Here is a 21,216-nt window from a genome sequence, read left to right as displayed (position 1 = left end):
GGAGGCGGTGCCGGGGCGTGGCTAGCCGCGCCCGTCCGTCCCGTTCCCCCCTCCCTTCCCCTCCCCTCCCGCAGCGGCGCGGCCCGGCCCCGTTTCCCGATGCTGCCGCGGGCCGCAGCTCCGCCGCCGGGCCCTGGGTGCCGCCCGCCGCCGCCCGCCGGCCTCCAGGAGCAGCAGCCGCCGCGGGGCCGGGCCATGGCGAGCGCCGGCGCCGCCGACAGCGTCCGCGCGGAGGCGGCGGGGCCGCAGGCGGAGGCCGCGGAGGAGCCCGAGGGCGGCAGCCGGCGGTGGGGCGCGCAGCACGCCGGGGCCCGCGAGCTGGCCGAGCTCTACTCCCCAGGTGAGGGCGGCGGCAGCGGGAGTAGCGCAGGGGTGGGGCGGAGGAAGGGACCCCGGGGGGCTCCCCCCGGCCCGGCCCGGTGCGGCTGCAGAGAGCCCCGGGTTAGCGGTGCCGCACGCTGGCGGCCTGCGCAGGGCGGGAGAGTGCGGCTGGTTCAGGGCTGCGCTGCCGTGGGGGGTTCTCTGGCGAGAGCCTGCTCCCGGTGAATGCTCTGCCCTTTGAGTGCTCACGCAGCCTTCACCTTGGATCTAAACGCAGACGTGCGAGCTCGGGTGCTATCCCCAGGAGCTTTCATTTCAGGGTACTTGGTGGCTGCTTGAGATATTCACTCCTGGCACCTCGGAACTGGTTGGGGGGTGTTTGAGGCTTTGGTTTGGCCTTGTCTTCCTGAGGCTTGTTGTTTGTCAGCCGCAGCAGCTCTGTGATTATACCTTGGAAATAACGGTAAAGTCCTTATAATGGGGTGTGTCGTTGTCTTTAGCTGGGTGAGAGTGATGCCAGGTATTCCTGCCATTCCTGTCCTTCATTCCCTGGTGAAGGACTAGGAAACGGAAGATAAGTTTTCTCCATCTTGTGGTTTGTGGTCAGCCAAGCACCTTAGCTTGCGTGTTCAAGGCCATTACTGGAAAAGCAGGAGTTCTCACTTGCACAGAGCCAAGTAACGATAAGAAAACAAAGGCATCCATTAGTTTGCCACTTTTCCAGACTGTTCAGGGCAAGTGTGCCCATTGCATCTTGCATTGGTCACCTCTTTGCCCTAGAGTACGTAGTGTGTGACGTCCTTCAGCTGGTCTAGAGGCACAGCTCTGATCCAGGTGGTGACCAGTTCCTGTGCTTTACGCACAAGCAAACACCAGCTTTACAATTGCGCTGTGCTCTTGCTCATAAGGAAAAGATTTTCCTCCCCAAAGAACTTGCTGCTCTTATCTTCAGCTGTGGACGTAAGTTCCTGGGAAGTCTGTGGAGCAGCACGTGTATAGCGATACCCATCAGCAGTGAGCTGTGCTGGTAGATTAGATGTGCATTTCTTTCTGGTGTTACATAAATAACTTACATAAACAATGTCAGAATATGTGTTACGGTGGAAGCACATGATGTTGAACTACTGAGCAGGAAGTCTTAAGAGCAGGGATTACATATAATTGTGCAGAGTGAGTATGACTCTGCAGTATTTCCACTATTTCTTTAAGCACGTACTTACTGGCTTTGGCACCTTATTCCTTCAGGTGGGGTGTACTTTTAAACTTGAGAGCATCCCTGGCAGTGTTCAAGGCCAGGTTGGATGGGGCTTGGAGCCACCTGCTCCAGTGGAAGGTGTCCCTGCCCATGCAGAGGATTGGAACTGGATGAGCTTTAAGGTTCTTTCCAACACAAACCATTACCCGTGATCCAAGCACAAGTTGTTGGTGCTGACTGTGCTCCTTTGGCTGATTCACCTTCCCAGTCTGTCCAGAGCTGGGCTTGTGTTTCTGGACTTGGGTATCTCCAGGCAGTCACCTTGGTATCCCATGTTCAGAGTACAGAGCTGTTTGCATAGGCTGAACTCCTGGGACCCGCTAGTAAGGAGCGAGTGTTTCCCCACAGTCAGCTAATTGTTCCGTGAGGATCTGCCCACTTCTCTCCCCTAATCAGGGTGTGGTTTCCTTATGCAGGGAGCATTAATTAACTCTTACTTTCATTACTCCAGGGATCTCTTTATAGTTTCCCACATTGTCACCTGATGCTGCCTGGAAATATGCTTGTTCTTGTGTCCTAATTTAATTTTAGGATTCTCTGCTACTGCAGAGGATGTTGGTTTGCACCAACAGAGACTCTAGAAGTCTCTGTTCACAGCGCTTTAAATGTTGCATTGTAGGCACATTGAAGAGAACACTGATCCTCCTTCAGTGTTCCTAGCTTCCTTTCCACTGCACGGGATAGTTGAGAAGAGTGACTTGATTTAGCATTTAGGAGGAGAAATTTGATCAGGCAGTAGGTCAGTGTAGTGGAGTGGTAGGAAAGAAGCTCCTGTCCTGAACGCGTGCCAGACATGTGAGTGTGCCGCTGCTCCTGTGAGAGGATGTGCGCCTTGCACATAGTCCTTACTGACTGCTCCCCTGCATGTTGCTGTGCCTCAAGCTGGAGTGGTACAAAGTGTGTAAGGCTGCAGGAGAGAGTGGGAATGGTCAGTGGGGTTAAACTGCTCTGGAAGGCCATGGGCAAGGGCAGTAGTGCTGTCTGGCCCCTGAAATAGGTGAAGAATGAAGGCTCTGCTCCTGAGCATGTCAAGAGCTAACTACAGCCAGGGCCCTGCTGGGCCAAGGTGGTGGCTCAGATCATCTTGGATTTAGGCATTAAAGGTCTGTTTCTGATGACTTAATCCATGTGGGCCTTGCACTGAGTGTTCTCTTGCTCTCGGCATCAGTGCCTTCTGAGGCTCTAGCAGTGACTGACAGGCAGAAGCTTTCTGCTGCTAATCTGAATGTTCAAAGTGTTACCATACTCTGATATGTCTCTTTTTATAGGCAATAAAAGAGGGGGTTGTTCAGATACGGTAGTAGTACAGCATGGTACAAGAGAGAATTTTTGCCAGATCTTTCTCTTTGCTTTTTCTGTCTCCTCTCATCTTGCAGTGGTTGAGAGGTCATAGGCTTCTGCCTGGGAGCGGGAGGGCAAAGACAAGGCTGCAGGAGTTAAGCAAGCTTCGGAAGTATAGCTCAAATGTCAGGAAAGCAGTTCTGGGGTCAGCAGAATACAGGATGATGCTTTTTCCTGCAAGCACCACAGCTTTATTTACAAGCGCTGAGATTCTAAATACTGCAGATGATGAGGTGACTTAACTACAGGGCATCTGAAGCCAAGAATTTGTTCCCATATTCAGCCATCCCAGCAATACTGAATATTGAATGAAAAGGAGATTTGAAAAAGGATGTGATGCAGAGGAGCATAATGCCAGCAACCGCAGGGGGAAGGAAACTAGGACAATGTCAGATGATGTCTGATTTGTCCCTGTTATTTGGGCAAGGGCACAGGGAAGGGGTTAGTAGTGGCTGGAGGAAGAAGACTGTCACAACAAAATATGCACACCTCCTGTGGATAAGTGAGTTTCTGTTCTGGTTCCCTGTCAGACAAAGGGAGTCAGTCATCCAGGCAGTGGAATGTCCGTATTATTGCAGATGTCAAAATGTCCACTCAGATAAACTAAAACAAGCCTTTTCTCCTTTTTTCCTCAACAGGAAAGAGGCTGCAGGAGTGGATCTCGGTCATCCTGTGCTTCTCTCTCATCTGCTTCAATTTTTACAATCTCCTCTTCTACTTGCACCTGGAACACATGCCCTCAGTGATTGTTGGGATCTGTAAGTAGGAGCCGTTCGCTGCCATGAACAAGACTGTTGTGATGCTGGAAACGAGTGTGTGATCTCTTAGGCTTAACTTGCTGTTGAAAGGGACAGGGATGTTCCTGTGTGTGCAATTGCACTGCCTCTGAAACGGAGGCCATCTGCAAAAGTTTCTAGTGCTCTTTTTCAGTGGCTTCTTATATCTCAAAGGTGAAGTTTTTAGCATAGTTACTGCAGTGCGGTGTTCTTGTGTAGTCACTGCAAGTGTGAGGACTATTAAGAGGGGAAAAGCCTTCATGACTGTCACAGCTGGCAACAAAATACATTGATTGACAAGAATACTCACAGGAACTTCCCAGAGAGCGAAAGCCCAATTATTTCTGGAGGCTGAGAACTAAAAATGAGTATTTGGGAGTGTTGCGATTTCACACTGAAACATGAAGTTTGGCCTTTGTCCTGAATGCAGCTTTTTTGTGGCAGTAAATGGGACTACTGGTCTCTTATTACTCTGTTTGATTGGGAGCATAGGCAAGCAAGTGCAGTATTGTATCTCTGCCTTAGATGTGTAGAAGTATTTAAGTTGTCAGTACAGAGGCAGCTGGTGTAGGTGCAGTGAGAGTTGGCGATTTCATCTGAAAAGATGGAGAGGAAGAACTAGTAAAGAATTCTAGTATGATGCTGTACACCTTTACTGATAGAATGAGGAATTGCATGGGATTAGCTGAAGGAAAATCTTGTTTTGGAATAACCTGAATGTGAAAAGGGACTCCACAACATTCATTACATCATTCAAAGCCTAAACCTACGTACAACCTGAATGTTGCTTAACACTTGGAGCCTAAAGTGTCAGTGTTTACATGAGCACTGTGTTACTGAGATGGTGTTGAAATGCTGTGGCACAGAAGCTTTCTTGGGAGCAGGCAGAAGAGAGGGCAGTGGAGCGGGCTGAGCTGCAGCAGGTGGGCAGCTTGGCTTGCTCAGTCTGTTGGCATTTCCTGGGCAGCAAATGTTCCTGGTGGCTGTGTGGTTGTGTGCGTATGGGAGGTGATGTGGGAAAAGGAAAGAGGATTAAATTTAGGAATCGGAAGAGCCAGCTCTGCAGTGCATACCTCGCATAACTTTCTGGTTAGAGTCTAATATGGGGTGAGGGAGGGAAGAGAACTAAGCATTTCAGCAGTCTTCTGCTGTCCTTGCGATGGATGTTAAATGCAGGGTTAGCAGCTTCTGTTTTGTGTGTATAAAGGTTTACATATTTTAATACGATTTCCCAGTTAACTGAAAGGAGACCAAATGGTGTCATTCATCAGGACACCATGTAAGCTAGCTACAGGTGTTCAGCTTCCACGTTTCATAACAAAAGTAACTTGTCTATAAACTGTGTGAATTGTTGTGTTTTAGAAGAGAATGGTACTTGTTGACAATTATATGTATAAAAACCCCAACCAAGCACCAGCAAAACACAGCAGCAGGTTCAGAGTGATACATGATAGATGCCGTGAATTTTTGCCAAAGCTGGGAAGAGGTAATTCCTGATGCCTCTTTAAAGATCATTTTCTGTTGAGGCTGAGAGGGAGCAGAGACTTCCACTGCAAATCACACCAGCTTGCTTGGCCTCATTTCATTTTGCCTGCTCTGAGCTGATGAGGTGGAGGTGTTGGGAGGAATGGAGAAGAGCATGGCATGAGAACTGCTCCATAATGATGTCAGGTGTAGACAAGAGAGGCAGTAATGATGCTTCACCTGTAGTGCAATCTGTTTGCAACTGGCTTTCATCTCTGTTAATATTGATAAAAGCTTGAGTTCTCTGATATCCTGGTTACCAGTTTAACTGATAAAGCAGCCAATTCACTGATAATATTATTTAAGTAGTGGTGAATGATTAAAACAGCAGAATCTGGATTCTGTGTAAATAAAGTAGTGTGGAAATAACTGATAGCGTGTACAAAAATGAGTTCAATAAAATAATAAGTGCTCCATGCTATCTTGTTTTCCTGTCTTCAGTCCATCATTTCTCCAGGTAAAGTGTGAAAGATGTCTGTAATACAGCCTAATTTTCCCTATGGATTGAGTTCTGTGAAACTCATCTCCATAAATGCCCCGATTCCCATGTACTGCAGTGCAGTGGGTGAGATAAGGAGCATTGAGTTACAGACGTGGTCAGATGTTTGCCCATTGGGAGCTTTCATGAAGCTTAGACTGGAATGTTGACCTTTGAGTTGAGATGGCAAATGAAACATTCTGCTAATAAAGACACGGCTCTAGATCGTGTGTAGGAATCCAAAAGTGATTGGTGATCCAGTGGGCTGGGTCCGATCTTCACAGGCCTGTTCCTTGGGATGTGTTGCTAGCACTCTCTGTGTACTCTTATGTAAATATGTGCTTTGTTTTAAGAAATAATGAGTAGCTTGAACCTTCTGCATCACTTCAGCTTATGTAAACCCTGTCTCTATGGTTAAAGGCTGTGTTATAGCTTCTTTTTTTCATGCCTTTAAAGGCGTAGCTGTAACATAGGTAACACTGTAAATATCTATAAACTCCTAGGACAGAAAGATCTGATCCTCCCCTTACTGGCATTCCGAAAGCACTTACTTCCTTGTGTGATGTGAGCAGGCTGCTGAGAAATGCACTCAACGTGGCGTGCTGTCATTTGCTGTGCTGAATCACCTACGGGCACTGGGGCTGTGAGGAGGGAACTTTACGACGTTGGTTTAGAATAGCTTTTGAACTCGGTTGTTTTGTGCTGACTAAAGATGATCTTGCTGGAAAGGAAGAGGCATGTGAGCCTCTTATCTCTGGAAGGCAATTCCCTTCCCCTCCTCGCTGTCAAAAAGAAAAGAGAAAAGAAAGTGGGCAGAGGGTGGATTTGTTTTGTTGTTTGGGTTGACTCCGGTCGTGCCCTATTCTGAGTATCTTCTGCTGCTCAGAAGCTATGAAAAATCTCCTTTTCATGCAAGCTGATAACGATGTAGATTTGAATGTGGTACCATATTTGCACACGCACATGCACACAGTGAATGCCAGGGCAGCCTCGGGTCGGAAAGCTGATGTGATGGAGGGTTAACATCCAAACACTCCCACTGCAGCAGGACAGCACCCTGGCAGTGCTGCAGACCCAGAGCAGCTCCTGCCCTGGAAGAGCAGCTCAGCAGCGCTGGAGACAAGGCTGGCCTAGGTGTCACTTTGTGATAAGCAGAAAAGCCTTGCCAGAACATGTGAGATTAGGTTTGAAATCCCCTGCACCCTCAGGTGACTTTGTGGTGTCCAACATGTTATTCAGTATACAGGAGCTCTCTCTGTGTGTGTATATATATATGCAGTGTATTAATAGCATCTTGATGAAAAGTTTGGCAAGTCACCATGGATTTCTGTTTTTCATTTTCCCCTCCCTGCTCATGTCTTCTTACAGGGTTTTAAAGCCTTTTTTTTCCAGGTTGAGTGACTTGTTTCTGGCATCTGACTTTTATCTGCAGCCACGTTTGTTCTTAACGGATCCTGTTTACTGCAGTCTTACAAAGGAAATCCATTAAGTTTGTGTTGTAACCTGTTTATATTCCCAAGAACTGCCCCAAGTAGGGCAGATCTCTTTAGAAACATCTTGTGACATAACACAAGATACAATTAGTGATCGTTTGAGAGGCGGGGAACTGATTTTTTTCTAAGCCCATTAGAGGCACATGTTTCATTATAGCAGATGCTGTGGGTTGGCCGGAGCAGAAAGAAATCACTTGGTTCACTTTTAAAATAGAAACTTGTTCTGATCAAGGCCCACAGCCTCTTTGTTTCAAGCCTGAGCAGCTCTGCAGAGCTGCACTTGGTTACCTGCATTGCAGAGCCAAGTGATGGGTGTGTGATACATATGAAAGCTCTGGCACACATTGGAGTAAACACGCTCTAGAGACCATCAATGCTTTATGAAGTGCACTGATGTGCCCCTGCATCAACATCCTGCTGCCTTGCAGCGAGAGACACAACTGTGGCGATGTCACTTTGCTTTGGATTTGTGCATTAAAGTGAGTTTCCACTTGAAATCGTGATTTGAAAGGTCCTTGAAATGACACCAGGGAAACCCTCAGTTAACAAAGGAAAATCATCTTTTGCATCAGTGCAAGTAAGACAAATCTTTGTCAGCCGCTGTCTCACCCCCTCCCTGAGGCAATTGTCAGTTACTTCTTATCTGTTGGTAACTTCGTGTTTTCCATCCTAAACCCTATTATCTCTTAAAGGTGGATACTTTGAGTGAATGTTGCATTGCACTGTCCTGACACAATCTATGTAACGTCAGAGTCACAGAATAATGGCAGAGTCACAGAATAGTTTGGGTTGGAAAGCACCTTAAAGCTCATCCGGTTCCAATCTCCTGCCACGGGCAGGGACACCTTCCGCTAGAGCAGGTTGCTCCAAGCCCCATCCAACCATCATCATCTCCTGACAGATTCTGTAGTGCTGTGTGTGTTAACTTGGGCTATAGCCTTTCTGGCACCAACAGATGCTGGAGGCTGTTGGTCTTGACAGTGGAATTACAGAGTACATGGTTTGCACTCTGCTGGGTGATATGTCTGTTGTTATCTGTTCATTGTGTAACCCGGATGAGGGGATGAACTTCTCCATTGTGCCAGCAGAGCTCTGGGGCAGAGTGGATGGAGGCAATACCTTGATGGGGAGAGATGAGCCCTTCTCCCTGCCGGAGATTGGTTTACCCTGGGAGCAGAGGGAAGCTGGTGACATGGCTCCATCTGTGCTTTCGCCCTTGTGTGCACAGTGGATGTGCTTTTGCTCCTTATGTCAGCAGCAGGGCTGGGACAAAGACAGCTCTGTGTGCTTGGCGAGCTATCTGGGGCTCTCTTAAAGTTGCAGGGGACTTTGGTTTAATATAGGTCTCAGTGGCCCTGGTTTACTTGGAATAGTGCCTCATGCACTTCAGCACATGAACCCATGTTGGAGTGTTGCCCTGATGGAGTGGGTTGGAGTGAGTGGTGACAGAATGATCCGCTTTGGTGAGAGATTATGGATGCTTATTTCCTGCGCCAGGCAAATGCTCAGGTCTGTGGGTGCCAGCCTGCCTGCACAGAGCTCCTGGTGCTGCCGAGAGCCGAGCTCGCTCTGTGGGATTCCTGGGGGTGTTTGCAATGGGTGAAACCAGAGGGTCAGTTTGATCAGTCATACTAATGAAAGTAGGGGGGGCTTTCAGTGAGGGAGAACGTGCTCCGGGGTTGCATTCAGTAACCATTGCTCTCTGTTCTTGTAAGCCATCCAGAAGTGATTAATTGCTTTTTCTAGTAAATGTCTTTTCAGGGGAAAGAATTACACACAATGGTACTTTTTGTGCAAGAACCTGAGGCCTAGGTAAGGCTGTCAAGATTTGGTCATTTAAATATGATGGGTGCTTGCCCAGGACTCCATCAGTTGGAGAAATACCTGCTTTGGGTTAACAGGCTATGATTAAGGACACAAACATAAAATGTGGTTCCTATCATTAAATTTATCGGGTAGTGATTCTTAGCCAAGTCATGGCTTAGGATCTGCTGATGTGTGCCTCCAGGGGAGCTGGTACCCTGGTGCCCTGGGGATGTGCTTTTCCTGGGAGCTTCTGGCAGTATTGGAAGGTGTGTGGTTTCTGCCCTGAGGCTGCTGTTTAGGTCTGTCGCAGTTATAGGTGAGGCAAGAGCTATGAGAGGTGCGCCTGGTTCTTGGGAGGCGTTTCTGGGAGGCAGTGGATTGTATGGCTTTCCCATAGCAGGGAGTAACTGGAGCATACAGTGGAAGGAGAAGGAATGTCTGCTGGATCAGTAGTGTGCCAATCTTGTGAAATATGCATGTGCAACTCGGGATAGACCTTTCCCATCTCTGGAGCCTATGTATTATAGACATGGCTTATTTGAAAACCCAATTATACTCTAATTAATGCATATAATAATATATCCAGGCCCCTTTATTTCATAGCTCAGCTGTGTTCTCTGCTTCCTTGCACTGTTAGGTCCAGTTTTGACTGAACGTTTCTCAGCTTTAAATAGCCAAAACAATTAGCTCATCTCCTTTGCTTTTAAGCTGCTACACTTTATACTTCTTGAAATGGGATTTTCTTTGCCTCATAACTTGCCATAGTATCAAGCCTTGCCTTTTCTGTATGGAAAGCCACTAAATGTGGAATGCAGATGACGAAGGCATTTTATTTTCACAAGCATATAAGTAGCAAAGCAATGTTGCTTTAGCATATTGATTATTTAGAAAACCGATCTTTCTGTTGTGGAATTGGCCACTCCTGGGGCTCTTCAGTGCTGTAACATTCAACTGGTTTGTGCAGTCACTGATTACAAGTGACTGTACCTCTCAATGACGTTGCACAATAGCATCAGGTTATTTAATAACATTTTATGCTGTTTTTTTTCCTCTCTCCAGAGACTCTTAACCGAGTGGTTACAGTGAATAGGAAACTTTACATACCCTATTGCAAGGCTTCTGGGCTACAACGTGAGGGTTCTATCCGTGCAAAGCCAGGCTTACACTGGGCTCTGTACCCTTTTGGTGAAGTACAACTTTCTGTTGCAGAACATGCAAAATAGTTCTGTCTCTGAAGGCACGAGGTGTTCAAATGTCCCACTTCATGTGGCTTCCTTTGCTCGCACCGGGAGCACCTGGGTTGCAGGAAGTGGTATGTGACTGGTTCACGAGAGAGCTTGTCTATTGAGGCTGCAGGTTGTAATCCTCAGTTTGGTACCTAAGCAAGGAAGAGGAGGAGTGGGGGCTGCTCTGTGACACAAGCCCGTATGTTTTACCTGTTTCTGAAGAGAACACAAGCAGGAGCAAAGGCATCTTTGTTGACTGCATGTTTGGGCAGCGTCTCTTGGAGCCATTGAGCGTGGCCTGGCAGGTGATTTGGGTGTCTGAGTACCACAGTCATGCTCTGGCACATCCCCTGACTCAGACCAGAGGCACCCACTCCCTCTGTGGTGTCCCAAGGGTGCTGCTGTGCCTGCAGGCTCACCCGAGCAAAGGATCACAAGTGGCTGGAAGAGAACAGCTGTTCTTAGCAAATGTGTGCATCAGTCATGTGTTCACTTACTTTAAACCATCTGCTGCTGGTTGAGGTTCATTCACACACCTGTGGTCTCCCTGTCTGCGAGGCCTTTTTCTTCTCCCCTGGTTCAGCAGCCTAAAATCCGAAACAAATCCTGATGTTTTGAGCAAGTTCTGCAGCTCATTTCTTAACCACAATGCCTTCTTCCCCTTCTGTGCCTTCTGAGTGCTCACCTCTTAAGCTATAAGCTGTGGGTGGACTGATCCTCCATCCCACTGCTCAGCAGGCTGGAGTAAAACTAATGTGCACAGAGCTATGTTTCTCTAATGCTTTACTGGTCTTGCTTCCCATGAGTGTGTGAATCCATGGTTTGCAGTTCATAGATATCCAAATTGTGAATATCCTGCCTTTTCTGACTTTATAATAAACTCTTAAGACTGACAGCCTTGAATATGAATTCTGTCACCTTCCCAGCCTTGATGAGAGAGCATCAAGTTCTTATACCACCTTAGAGAAGTAGCTGGACACCTCTGCCTTGGTTTTCCCATTTTACCTAAAGACAGTGCTAGGTATATGAGAATATTGAGCTCAATACATTGCTGTTTGTACTTTCAGAGTCCAGAGGCAGGATGCAAATGAAGTGTTATGATGTTAGTCATGTCTCTGTATATAACCTTTGGTTCAGTTCTGTCTCTTTTATTATGATGTGTCATACACAGCTGCTGCAGAGTGAGCAAGCCCTTCTACAGTCCAGCTGAATACAAAGGTTTCTGGTAGTTAGGTTTTTTCTATACCGCTTTAGTATAATGCACTGCTTCAGGCACCCTTCATTCTTTCCTCTTAGCTTTCTACCAGCTGGCATCAGAGTAACACACGGAATAGCTATGGAACTGTCAGTATTTTGCCTCTCTTTCTGTTGACTTTCCTGCTGTTATTTCAAGCTCTGATAATGCAGTGTGCTGGAGGGGATGGGGGTTAATAGGGTGATTACCTCAGCAAGAATGGTATTTTAGTCGTTGCAAAGTGGAGTGTTGTTTGGATATCTTCCCCCTGAATCAAGGCAGTTTGCTCTTTCAGCTGCTAGGTGCAGATCTAAAAGCTATTGTGTTCCACCCTATTTCACTGTAGCTTAAGTGTGTGCCCTGAAACAAAAAAGTCTATAGAATTTACTGCTTAAAAAGGAGTTATGTTCAGTACAATGAAGTGATACATAAAGGGTGGCGTATCTCTGGCTGTATGTAAGAGTTTGGGCCAAACAGATTATGGATTCAGCAGTGGGGATTGATTTCTAATTGGAAAAGAAAGCCTTTTGGGGTAGCAGATGCCACACTAATCCTAATCTATTTCTTCTCCCTTTTTGCAAATGAAAGGTGAGGGGAAAGCCTGCAGAGGTGAGGGATCAGCTAAGGAAATGGTAACTAGGAAGAGGGCTACATCTGAAGTGTGCTGTGCTGCATGCACTGTAGGTAACGGTTGTGCGCTGAAGATGAAGAACACTTGATTGATAGTAACAGAACAACCTACTCCTCCGTCATGCTTTGAAAATTACCTGCTCTTTAGCAATCCTGCCAATGTCACAAGAACTTCATTAAGCTGGACTCTCAAGGCAGCTGCCCTAAGCTTCCTGGAGTAGGAAAGTCAGGCACAGTCTGGATCCTGACCAGGGTAAATAAAAGTTGTGTGATTTGTGGGGCAAGATGCATGTTTGTTGTAGCGTTCTGGCATATCTCAGACTGCTTTTAAGTTTCTGTGAGGGAGGGAGGAGCAACAAGGTGACATCAAAGCAAGATGAACCAGTACACAGCAACTTTAACTTTTGGACTGGATTACAAGTGAGTTGGAATTGTCTTGCCTAACATCATAATAGGAAAAGGGGTCCCTGCCCATCGCAAAGCCTCAATGCTATAAATGAGAAGCAGTGCTTGAACAAAGTCTTCAGACACATAGAAGAAACAAATGCTGGCAAGTGGAAGAGAAAGCCAGGAATCCTCCTAGCTTCATGGACATCTGAGGAAGAGTTAGTGCAGAAGAAGAATTAGCAGAGCAGAAAATAAATGTCCTACATCACCTCTTGTTTTGCAGCTCCTGCTGTTTTCGGAGCAAAGACTCTGTTGCAATGGGTGAGTGCTGCAAACAGCCCTAATTTGGTAAATTAGGTTCAACCACATCCTGGGCTGCATCAAAAGGAGCATGACCAGCAGGTCAAAGGAGGTAATCCTGCCCCTCCTCCCATGAAACCTCACCTGGAGCATTGTGTGCAGTTCTGGTGTCCTCAGCATAAAAAGGACATGGAACTGGTCCAGAGGAGGCCACGAGGGTGATCAGGGGGTTGGAGCACCTCCCATATGAAGATAGGCTGAGAAAGTTGGGGCTGTTCAGGCTGGAGAAGAGAAGGCTGCATGGAGATCTCATAGCAGCCTTCCAGTATCTGAAGGGGGGCTATAGGGATGCTGGAGAGGGACTCTTCATTAGGGACTGTAGTGATAGGAGAAGGGGTAATGGGTTAAAACTTAAACAGGGGAAGTTTAGATTGGATCTAAGGAAGAAGTTCTTTACTGTAAGGGTGGTGAGGCACTGGAATGGGTTTCCCAGGGAGGTTGTGAATGCTCCATCTCTGGTGGTGTTCAAGGCCAGAGCCTCGAGTGACATGGTTTAGTGTGAAGTATCCCTGCCCATGGCAGGGGGGTTGGAACTTGATGATCTTAAGGTCCTTTCCAACCCTAACTATTCTATAATTCTAAACACCAGAGGAAAAACTAAAGAGCTGGGTTCCAGCCACGCTGACCTGGCCCTGTGACCACTCCTCTGCTTTTTATGGACCCCCAGGCTCCAATGAGGACTGCCAGTGCCAAAGTAGCTAATTGCTAACTGAGCTGCTTTGAAACTATGTTTTGAGCACACAGTCTTTGTATTTCTGTTATTGTGACCCATTTACCAGTGGACTGCAAGATCCGTGCAGAGTGCTTTAGTTGGCGTGAACTGTGGGTGATTTTGAGGGATTTTCACTGGGATCAGACACTCAGTTCCCAGGTGGATTTGCACAGGACGCAGCAGCTGCTATTAAATCTAGGTCGTGCTTCTGCTGAATTCCTTTAACCAGACCTGCAGGTAACGTGTGTGCTGCCTTCCCTGTCAGAGCCTGAGCACTGGCTCCACAGAGGATCACCAGGTATGGCTGGGTGCACGTTCACTGCGGGGTCCATCTCAGAATAAACAAACAGGAAGATCTTTGTGATGTTTTTGTCACCTGAGGAGATGGCCCTGGGGGTGGAAGTGATCCTGAGGCTTAGTTTGCTTTATCCTTCAGCAAATCTGGACTCCATCCAGACCTGGCTAATCTGAGACCTGCTCAGAGCACGATGCTAGAACCACTGCCTCTTGTTCTGTAAAGGGCAGGGTCTGGCAGCCTGAAATGCCTCAAGCACAGAGGCAGTATCTCGCCCGTTGCTGTGTTGCTATAGCCATATCGCTGTGCTGTCAGCCGCATTCCTCCAGCTTCTCAGTTAAAAACAAGGGAGCTCTGAAAGAGCTGAAATCTTCTTCCTCCAAAGCACAGCCTGGCAGCGGAGTGCATGCAGGAGAATAACTCTGACTGTGCTGGAGACTTCATTGCTAAAGGGATTGGGAACCTGGGAGCCAGATGACTTCTGCAGGTGAAGAGCGATAGGTGTCTGTTAAACACCATCTGTGACTGACTGGAAAATATACACTTGTTCTGATCAAATGCCATCTCTTGTGTCCTTACTTTTAATGTCAGGATTAGCCAGAAACTCAGGTAGGTAGGTTATCCAGAAAATGAAGGCAAAAATAGGGCTTTACGTGCATGAACTAAAAATCACCCTTACTTGACCACGGTTTTAAAGTTATTGCAGTTGGCAGCTAGAAAAATCTTGCTGCAATAAGCTCTGTTTAGTGGTGTATCTGACTCGGTATGCAAATACCACAAGCGCACTCTGTTCCTTACAGAGACTCGGTAGCTGGTTTCTGGGGCCTTGCCTACAGCATTGCAGGTGCCACAGTTTCCAAGCTGTTTGGTGTTCCAGTCTTGTTTTGTAAATAGTATCACTGTACCCAGGAATGGCTTCCTCCTTAGTGCTTATCTGTACCCATCAGTGTGCAGTGCTGCTTGTTTACCCACATAAGGGACCAAGGTTGGAAAGGATGGGTCTGCAGATAGCATTATCTGCTGGGATGGTTTAACAGCCTGGTAATCTGTTAAACGCTATTGAAGAGGGAGGGTGGGCAGATGTAAGTGATTCAGATATAAGTGATGGAAAACTGGTGTTCTCCATACCAGCTATTGTAAGGGTTTGTCAAGCTCTTCTGTAGAAAATGGGCCAAACACAAAATCTTGCTCTTTAATGAACACGGTAACCATCCAAATGGTGTCTTGTTGACTTTCTTTTTTCCTAGTTGGTCTGACCTTATGTTTAGTCAGATTGAGTAGATCTGTGGTTGTAAATATCTAAGTTAGACTTAAATAAGTAAATTTATAAACCAAACATTAGATGTATGTCATTAAAACTGCTGTGTACATCTAACTGTCCCTCTCCCTGTTCAAGTTGCAGGAGTTATTACGGCTGACTTTCTATCAGGACTGTTTCACTGGGGAGCGGATACGTGGGGATCCGTGGAGCTACCCATAGTTGGAAAGGTTTGAGATTCTTATCCTTATGCTTGGAAATGTTATGAAATGCTTTTCTGAAACACTTCCAGTGTTCCCAGCTGCGTTGGACTGTGTGTGTAAGCTGTATCTTTCTTGCAGTCTTGCCAATGTAACCAGCTCACCCACCCCAGAACCCTCCTCCACTGAAAGGCATGGTGTATTGCTGTTGAAGTGCCATGTTTATGCTTGGCCTCAGTGACATGTGCAAGGTGACACTGCCCCATTTTATCACGTTGTTGAAGGTTTGCACAGAGTTTTGCAATCCCAGTGTTCCCAGACCATTCCCAAAGTACTGTGGGAATGGCCTGTGCCACAATGAGTGTGGAAACCTGGCTAGACTAGTGTAGATCTTCTGAAAGGCTGATAAACACAGAGAAATGAGGGCTGTTCCTGGAGCTAAACCCTCTAAAAGCTGCCTTGTAAAACAGGAAGACACTCCAGTCAGAAAGCTTTCCAGCTTCTGTGCTACTGGCCCCTGTTGTAATAGCATTACAATGGTGATGACTGAGGTTTTAGATTTGGGATGTATTTATACCCCTGCAGCTACAAATGCCAGGTGCTTAGTGGAAGGTGCACTGACTTCTGTAATAAGCAATAATCTTTCTTAAAGGTAAACTTCTTTATAGCTACCATTAATTACTCTTCACAGTGCAATATTAGTATGGAAGTATATGGGATATTCCTTGTAATTATCAAGAGATACATGAACTAGAACAATGGAATTAAGACTGTTGGGTTCAGGCTTGTTCTTGTTTACCTTTAATCGACTTAGTAGTCCTTGGGTCCCTGTATCTCTGGGCCATAGTTCAAAGACAAAGACTGCAGGAGACTGCACTCCATAAACAAGAGTTCACCTTTGCATAGGCTGTACAGGATGTGTGTGTTACAGGTAAATAAGTGCACTTGTGTTCCTGTCCCAGTCCTACTGACTGCATTTCCTCTGTCTTCTCTGGGACTGTGTATTCAGACACAATTTCTGCTCCTAGGGGAGGATTTTATATTTGACTATTTGACTTCTGTTGGTTTGTCTGGTCATTTGACTTGCCTTTAATGCTGTCCTTTTAGCCCACACAAATTATGAGGCTGAATTTACTTTCTTTTAGTGATCTATTGGTTTATGCTGCTCAGAAAGTGACTTACATTTGTGAATGTCACAGGCTTATATGAAATTAGGATGTTAATGCTTGAGGTTTTAGATCTACAGACTAAAGGTCTGAAGTGAAAACTAAGAAGGATAAAACTGAAAAGCAAAGAAAAACTGGATTTGGGTCTGGGAACTGAATTGCTTTGCAAATCAAATTATCTGAAGTGTTGTCATCACACGAGTTTGAATTCTGCATACGTGCTCTGTAGTGGAAACTCAAACTGTCGTAGATCTGAATGTATGTGAGGTTAGGGAGGTTTCAATAGTTTTCTTTCTAAGATCATTTTGGAGCCATGGTTTCATGTTTGTCAATTTGGTTTTTTCAGGCTTTCATCAGACCCTTTAGAGAACATCACATTGACCCCACAGCGATTACCAGACACGATTTTATAGAGACCAATGGAGATAACTGTTTTATGACACTGGTCCCATTGGCAAACATGGCGTACAAATTTGTTTCTTTTTCCCCAGGTAAGCTCTTGCTTCTGACTTGTGTGCATTTAGCATTTGTGTTGGTATTTAAATGAGCATTTCTCTGTGTGAAGCTAGGAGAAATCAGTGAATGCAAGAGGACAAGTAATAGCTCTTGGAAGCAGGACGCTCCTGGGAGGAGAAAGGGAAACCTTCCTTTTCCTTGATGGTGGGGCAGCTAGATGCTCTGGCTCAACAGACAGTCTGTGGCTGAAGTCTTGCAAGGAAGCATTAGAAGTTATAGTAAATATTACTTTTATAAGAGGGATCAAACTGTGTGTATGGAGGAACTCATTGTTCTGAAGTGTGTAAAAATGCTTCCTCTTTATAGAAACACTTGCAAACTGGAAGTGGGAGAATTAAAGAATTAATGTAATCTTATAGATGGTAAACTCAGTGTTGAACTTATTGTTTATAGCACATTACACATTGTCAGACACTGGTGCTTTCCAGCCTGTCTTGTGACAATTCTGGAATTGCTTATGGCTCACTGGCTCTCATGATGCTTCTGTCAAAGCAGCTTGGTTGGGGCCTTTGTTAGTCCCTGCAGCACCAGGCATCTCTCTCTGGGCAAGACAGCATCTTCCTACTAGAAATTTACCTTTTCATAAATGGTAAAGATACACATCTTTGTTTTGCAGAGGCATTATATGAAACGTGTCCTTGGGAGTGTTATGTCTTTGCACTCATCATCTTCATAACCATGACGAACCAGATTCACAAGTGGTCTCACACGTACTTTGGTCTTCCACGCTGGGTCATATTCCTACAGGACTGGCACATTATCCTTCCACGGAAGCATCACAGGATCCATCATGTGTCTCCACACGAGACATACTTCTGCATTACAACTGGTACTGCCACTTGGTTCATACTACACCCTCTCTTTAGTAGGCTAGTGCAGTTTACCTGGCAATATGTAATTTAGTGACAGCCTGTTAAATACCTACAAAATGACATGGTGAAATTAATTGTGCTCTTGGCAAAACTAGTTTTCTGTTGCATAAAAATGGGGGGGGAAGGTCTGTGATTGACTAAAAGGTAACTTTCAGCCTGACAGGGTAGTTAGTGGTGACAGGGTAGTTAGTGGTGACAGGGTAGTTAGTGGTACTGAGATCCAATTGCATGGTACCTTGGTAATCTCGCGCTAGTAATGGATTTCATTCATTAAAGTCTCAAAGCTGTTGTTCCATCAAAATTGCTCATCATCTGCAAGTGCAGCTTACCTTGAATGCTCATTTCTAAAGCAAGGCTTCAGGATTTTCAATCTTCATCCATTCTGATTTGGGGCAGAGGAGTGTGAGAGCTTACAAAAACCTGCCTTTCAGTTCCTCTTATATCTATATTTCGTTTTATGCCCATTGTATGGGCAGGTGTACTTGCCCACCAGTGTTGCACAGTCCTGCATCAAGTTAACTGGGGAGCTGGAAATAAACCACTTGCATTCTTCGTTCTGTCATTGGCTTTAACACACAGATTCTGATGGTTTTGAAATCTCTGCTAGGAAACAAACCTAATTCTCATGACCAGAATGTCATGTAAAAACATGGTACAATTAAGAAGCGTGACTTGACAGATGGCAAAAACGTTGCCACCTTAAGAGCTTTTTCCAGTCCTATTATGTCCTGAAAGTTTAAGCCTGGCCATTACCAGCAGTCTTAGGCTAGTTGCTTTCATTTCTCATTTAAAAACCAAAAAGCATGTGCTTTTGTTCACTCTGTGCTTTCTGTAAGTGTTCATACCATACTAGGCTGACATAGCACAGCATGCAGATTGTATGCTTCAACTTTCCATTGGAACAAAGTGTTTCTGCAGCCCCAATTCTCTTTCTTCTAGGATAGAAAGGAGGAGGACAACAGAAATATGCAATCAATGCACTATTTAAAAGGGGCCTTTACCGAATGAAATATGACTAGTTACTGTGAGGCACTTGTTAGTGACTTGACTTGAGTAGATAGCCAAGTCCCAAGAGTATACTTGGTTTCATGGCTGACCTGTGTACATAAAGGTCTGCCACTGTATCATTGCCAAGGATGGGGTCAGATAACAGAGCTTTCTAGCATTCCCAATGTTAAAGCTTTCAGGCTGACTACCATTTTTAGACACCAGGAAGGAGTCATCCATTCCTTGAGGGTTACTGGCTGGGTTTAATGAGAATTGCATGGGCTGACTTCCTAAGGGGCATCAGTATACAGTGAGTTAGTGGAGCTGCAGGATCACAGGTGAGGTGGGAAAGGACATCTTCAACTACAAAAGGTGGCTGAAAATAGTTCCTGTTTTGGTAGCTGTAGCTGTCTCTGGTTAGGAATGGTCTAGCTCTCTAGAAACACATTTTCAGCCGTGAATGTTCTGCCTTTAGTATTTCTGTCCCATAATAGCTGTACACAGTCTCAGACATCACCAGCAAGAGCAGCTCTTTTCCTGCTGCTGACAGAGCTGGTTGCAGCAGCTTTCCTGGGTTCCTGTCTTGCTTGCACTATCCTGCATTTCAGCTCTTCCCTCTAACATAAACTTCTAGCTCACTGTTTCCATTGTGGTAAGAGAAACGTACATGGAGCCAAGTATAACATACGCTTACAGAACAGTTCTGTAAGTGTGGGATAACTAATATAACCCTGTATACATCTATCTCTTCCTGGTTGTAGGAAAATCTCTTGCTTCATTCAACTTGATGGTTCTTTTCGGATAGGTTTGCAATGGCCATAGATTAGTCCATTGCCCTCTCATTTACTTTGTTTAATTTAAAGAATGTTATTAAACAAGCATTGCAAGACATTGAACTTTGGATGCTATTGGAAACTAATCCTCTTTTTCCCTTGCAATCACTTAGGTTGGCTGAACTATCCATTAGAGAAGATAAGATTCTGGAGGTGTTTGGAGAACATTATCCAAGCAGTTACGGGGGAGAAGCCAAGAGCCGATGACATGAAATGGGCTCAGAAAATTAAGTAACTTTTGCCAGCCTTCTGCAATCCTTAACTTGTTGCCAATGTTGTTTTTTTTTAAATACAAAGCCATCAGCCAAATTCAAGACCTGCAAAGAAATAACAGACTCTAAAGCACAAACTAAAAAGTGCTAACAGACTGCAACAAAATGAACTAATTCTTAAAATGATACTTGAAATGGAGATGATTACTCTTACTGAGCACCTTTCTGTTTGGCCGTGTCTGCTTACATCTTAGGAAGTACTTCATCACTGTGTCTCAAAAGGCTATCGGGCAAGCCAGAAGGCAGGACAGTCACTCCATTGGTACATGGTGGCGTAGTAAACATGTGTTGTATCAACATTATTTAACACTTCAAAAACAGCTTGTTGCCTAAGACCTACAGGGAGAATGGTGACAGCAGTGTGTCACTGTGTGTTTGAGTCCAAGTACACTGCATGAAAACAGTGTGTCAGAATAATGGAAGCCTATAAAATAATCACTGTTCAATGCACTTAGTGATCGATAAACCTACAGCTCTATTATGTTGAATTGAATTGATCTAATGTGGGACAGACTTTGGGAATCTTGCTCCACCAGTGGGCCACAAATCCTCAAGTGTCTTCAGTTTCCCTTAAAATAAAGTTGTTCTACTCTCTACGTGGAACTGAGCTGTTTCTGCATAAGCCTTCAACGTACGAAGCCTCTGAGAAGAGGGAGGGCACCCAGTACGACACATGCTCGCGTTTGTTCATGCGGAGTGCTCGCTGATGAGTCTTCTGTTAAGTGTTCCCTACCCTGACAATAAATGTTTAAAATAGTTCTAGTATTGGGCACATTGCAAATAGCTGTATTCAAGAGCTCAAGGTATCAAATTGTAATGTTAGAAGGGAAATTGTCAATGACTGGCGTTTTGTTCTTTTTTTTAAGGTGCTTGCTTGTTTCTGTAAATAATATAAAGCCTTAATCTCTTCTGGTGTAATGGAATAATATTTTAATGTGATGTTTGAATGTATATAATATATTTATAACAAAGCAGTTGGATAATACTAATCATGTTTGTTAAGTCTTGTTGCTGTTCTTCATTCATGCATTGTCAGGGCTTAGCCCAAGAGCTTGATCACTGGTTGTAAAATGCTTTGTGCTATTCAGACCACCTAAAACACTTTGCAGCCTGTTACATCATCTTTAGGTTGAAGTGATCAGTTGCTAGTCAGCTCTCTAAGAGCTTGACACTATATTAGGCCAGACCTCAACACCTTTCAAGAAGTGCAGTTAACTCTGCTTTGGATGCTAAGGAGTAACTGCTGGACTGGGATGGGCAAAGTTCCCCATAGA

At 45.4% G+C, this 21,216-nt stretch overlaps 1 protein-coding gene across 2 annotated transcripts; it reads left to right on the top strand.

The window, feature by feature from the left end:
- Positions 1-99: 99 nt before the first annotated feature.
- PEDS1 (plasmanylethanolamine desaturase 1) lies at positions 100-20,931 on the top strand. 2 transcript variants are annotated; one of them, XM_061441625.1, is made up of 6 exons: positions 100-340; positions 3,556-3,675; positions 15,235-15,326; positions 16,809-16,953; positions 17,595-17,807; positions 19,784-20,931. In XM_061441625.1, the coding sequence occupies exons 1-6, from the start codon at positions 100-102 to the stop codon at positions 19,903-19,905; spliced, it is 933 nt and encodes a 310-aa protein (XP_061297609.1). In that variant the 3' UTR covers positions 19,906-20,931. The 2 variants fall into 2 exon arrangements, with proteins under 2 accessions (XP_061297609.1, XP_061297610.1); XM_061441626.1 differs by lacking the exon at positions 100-340 and adding an exon at positions 2,953-3,419.
- The last annotated feature ends 285 nt before the right edge of the window (positions 20,932-21,216 follow it).

The sequence above is a fragment of the Pezoporus flaviventris genome, unplaced genomic scaffold (assembly GCF_033815535.1).
Source record: "Pezoporus flaviventris isolate CSIRO_AGI_PZ_B2104156 unplaced genomic scaffold, CSIRO_AGI_Pfla_v1 ptg000213l, whole genome shotgun sequence".
Taxonomy (NCBI): domain Eukaryota; kingdom Metazoa; phylum Chordata; class Aves; order Psittaciformes; family Psittacidae; genus Pezoporus; species Pezoporus flaviventris.
The sequence above is the reverse complement of the archived record's forward strand: the minus strand, read 5'-3'. Positions and strand labels throughout refer to the sequence as shown.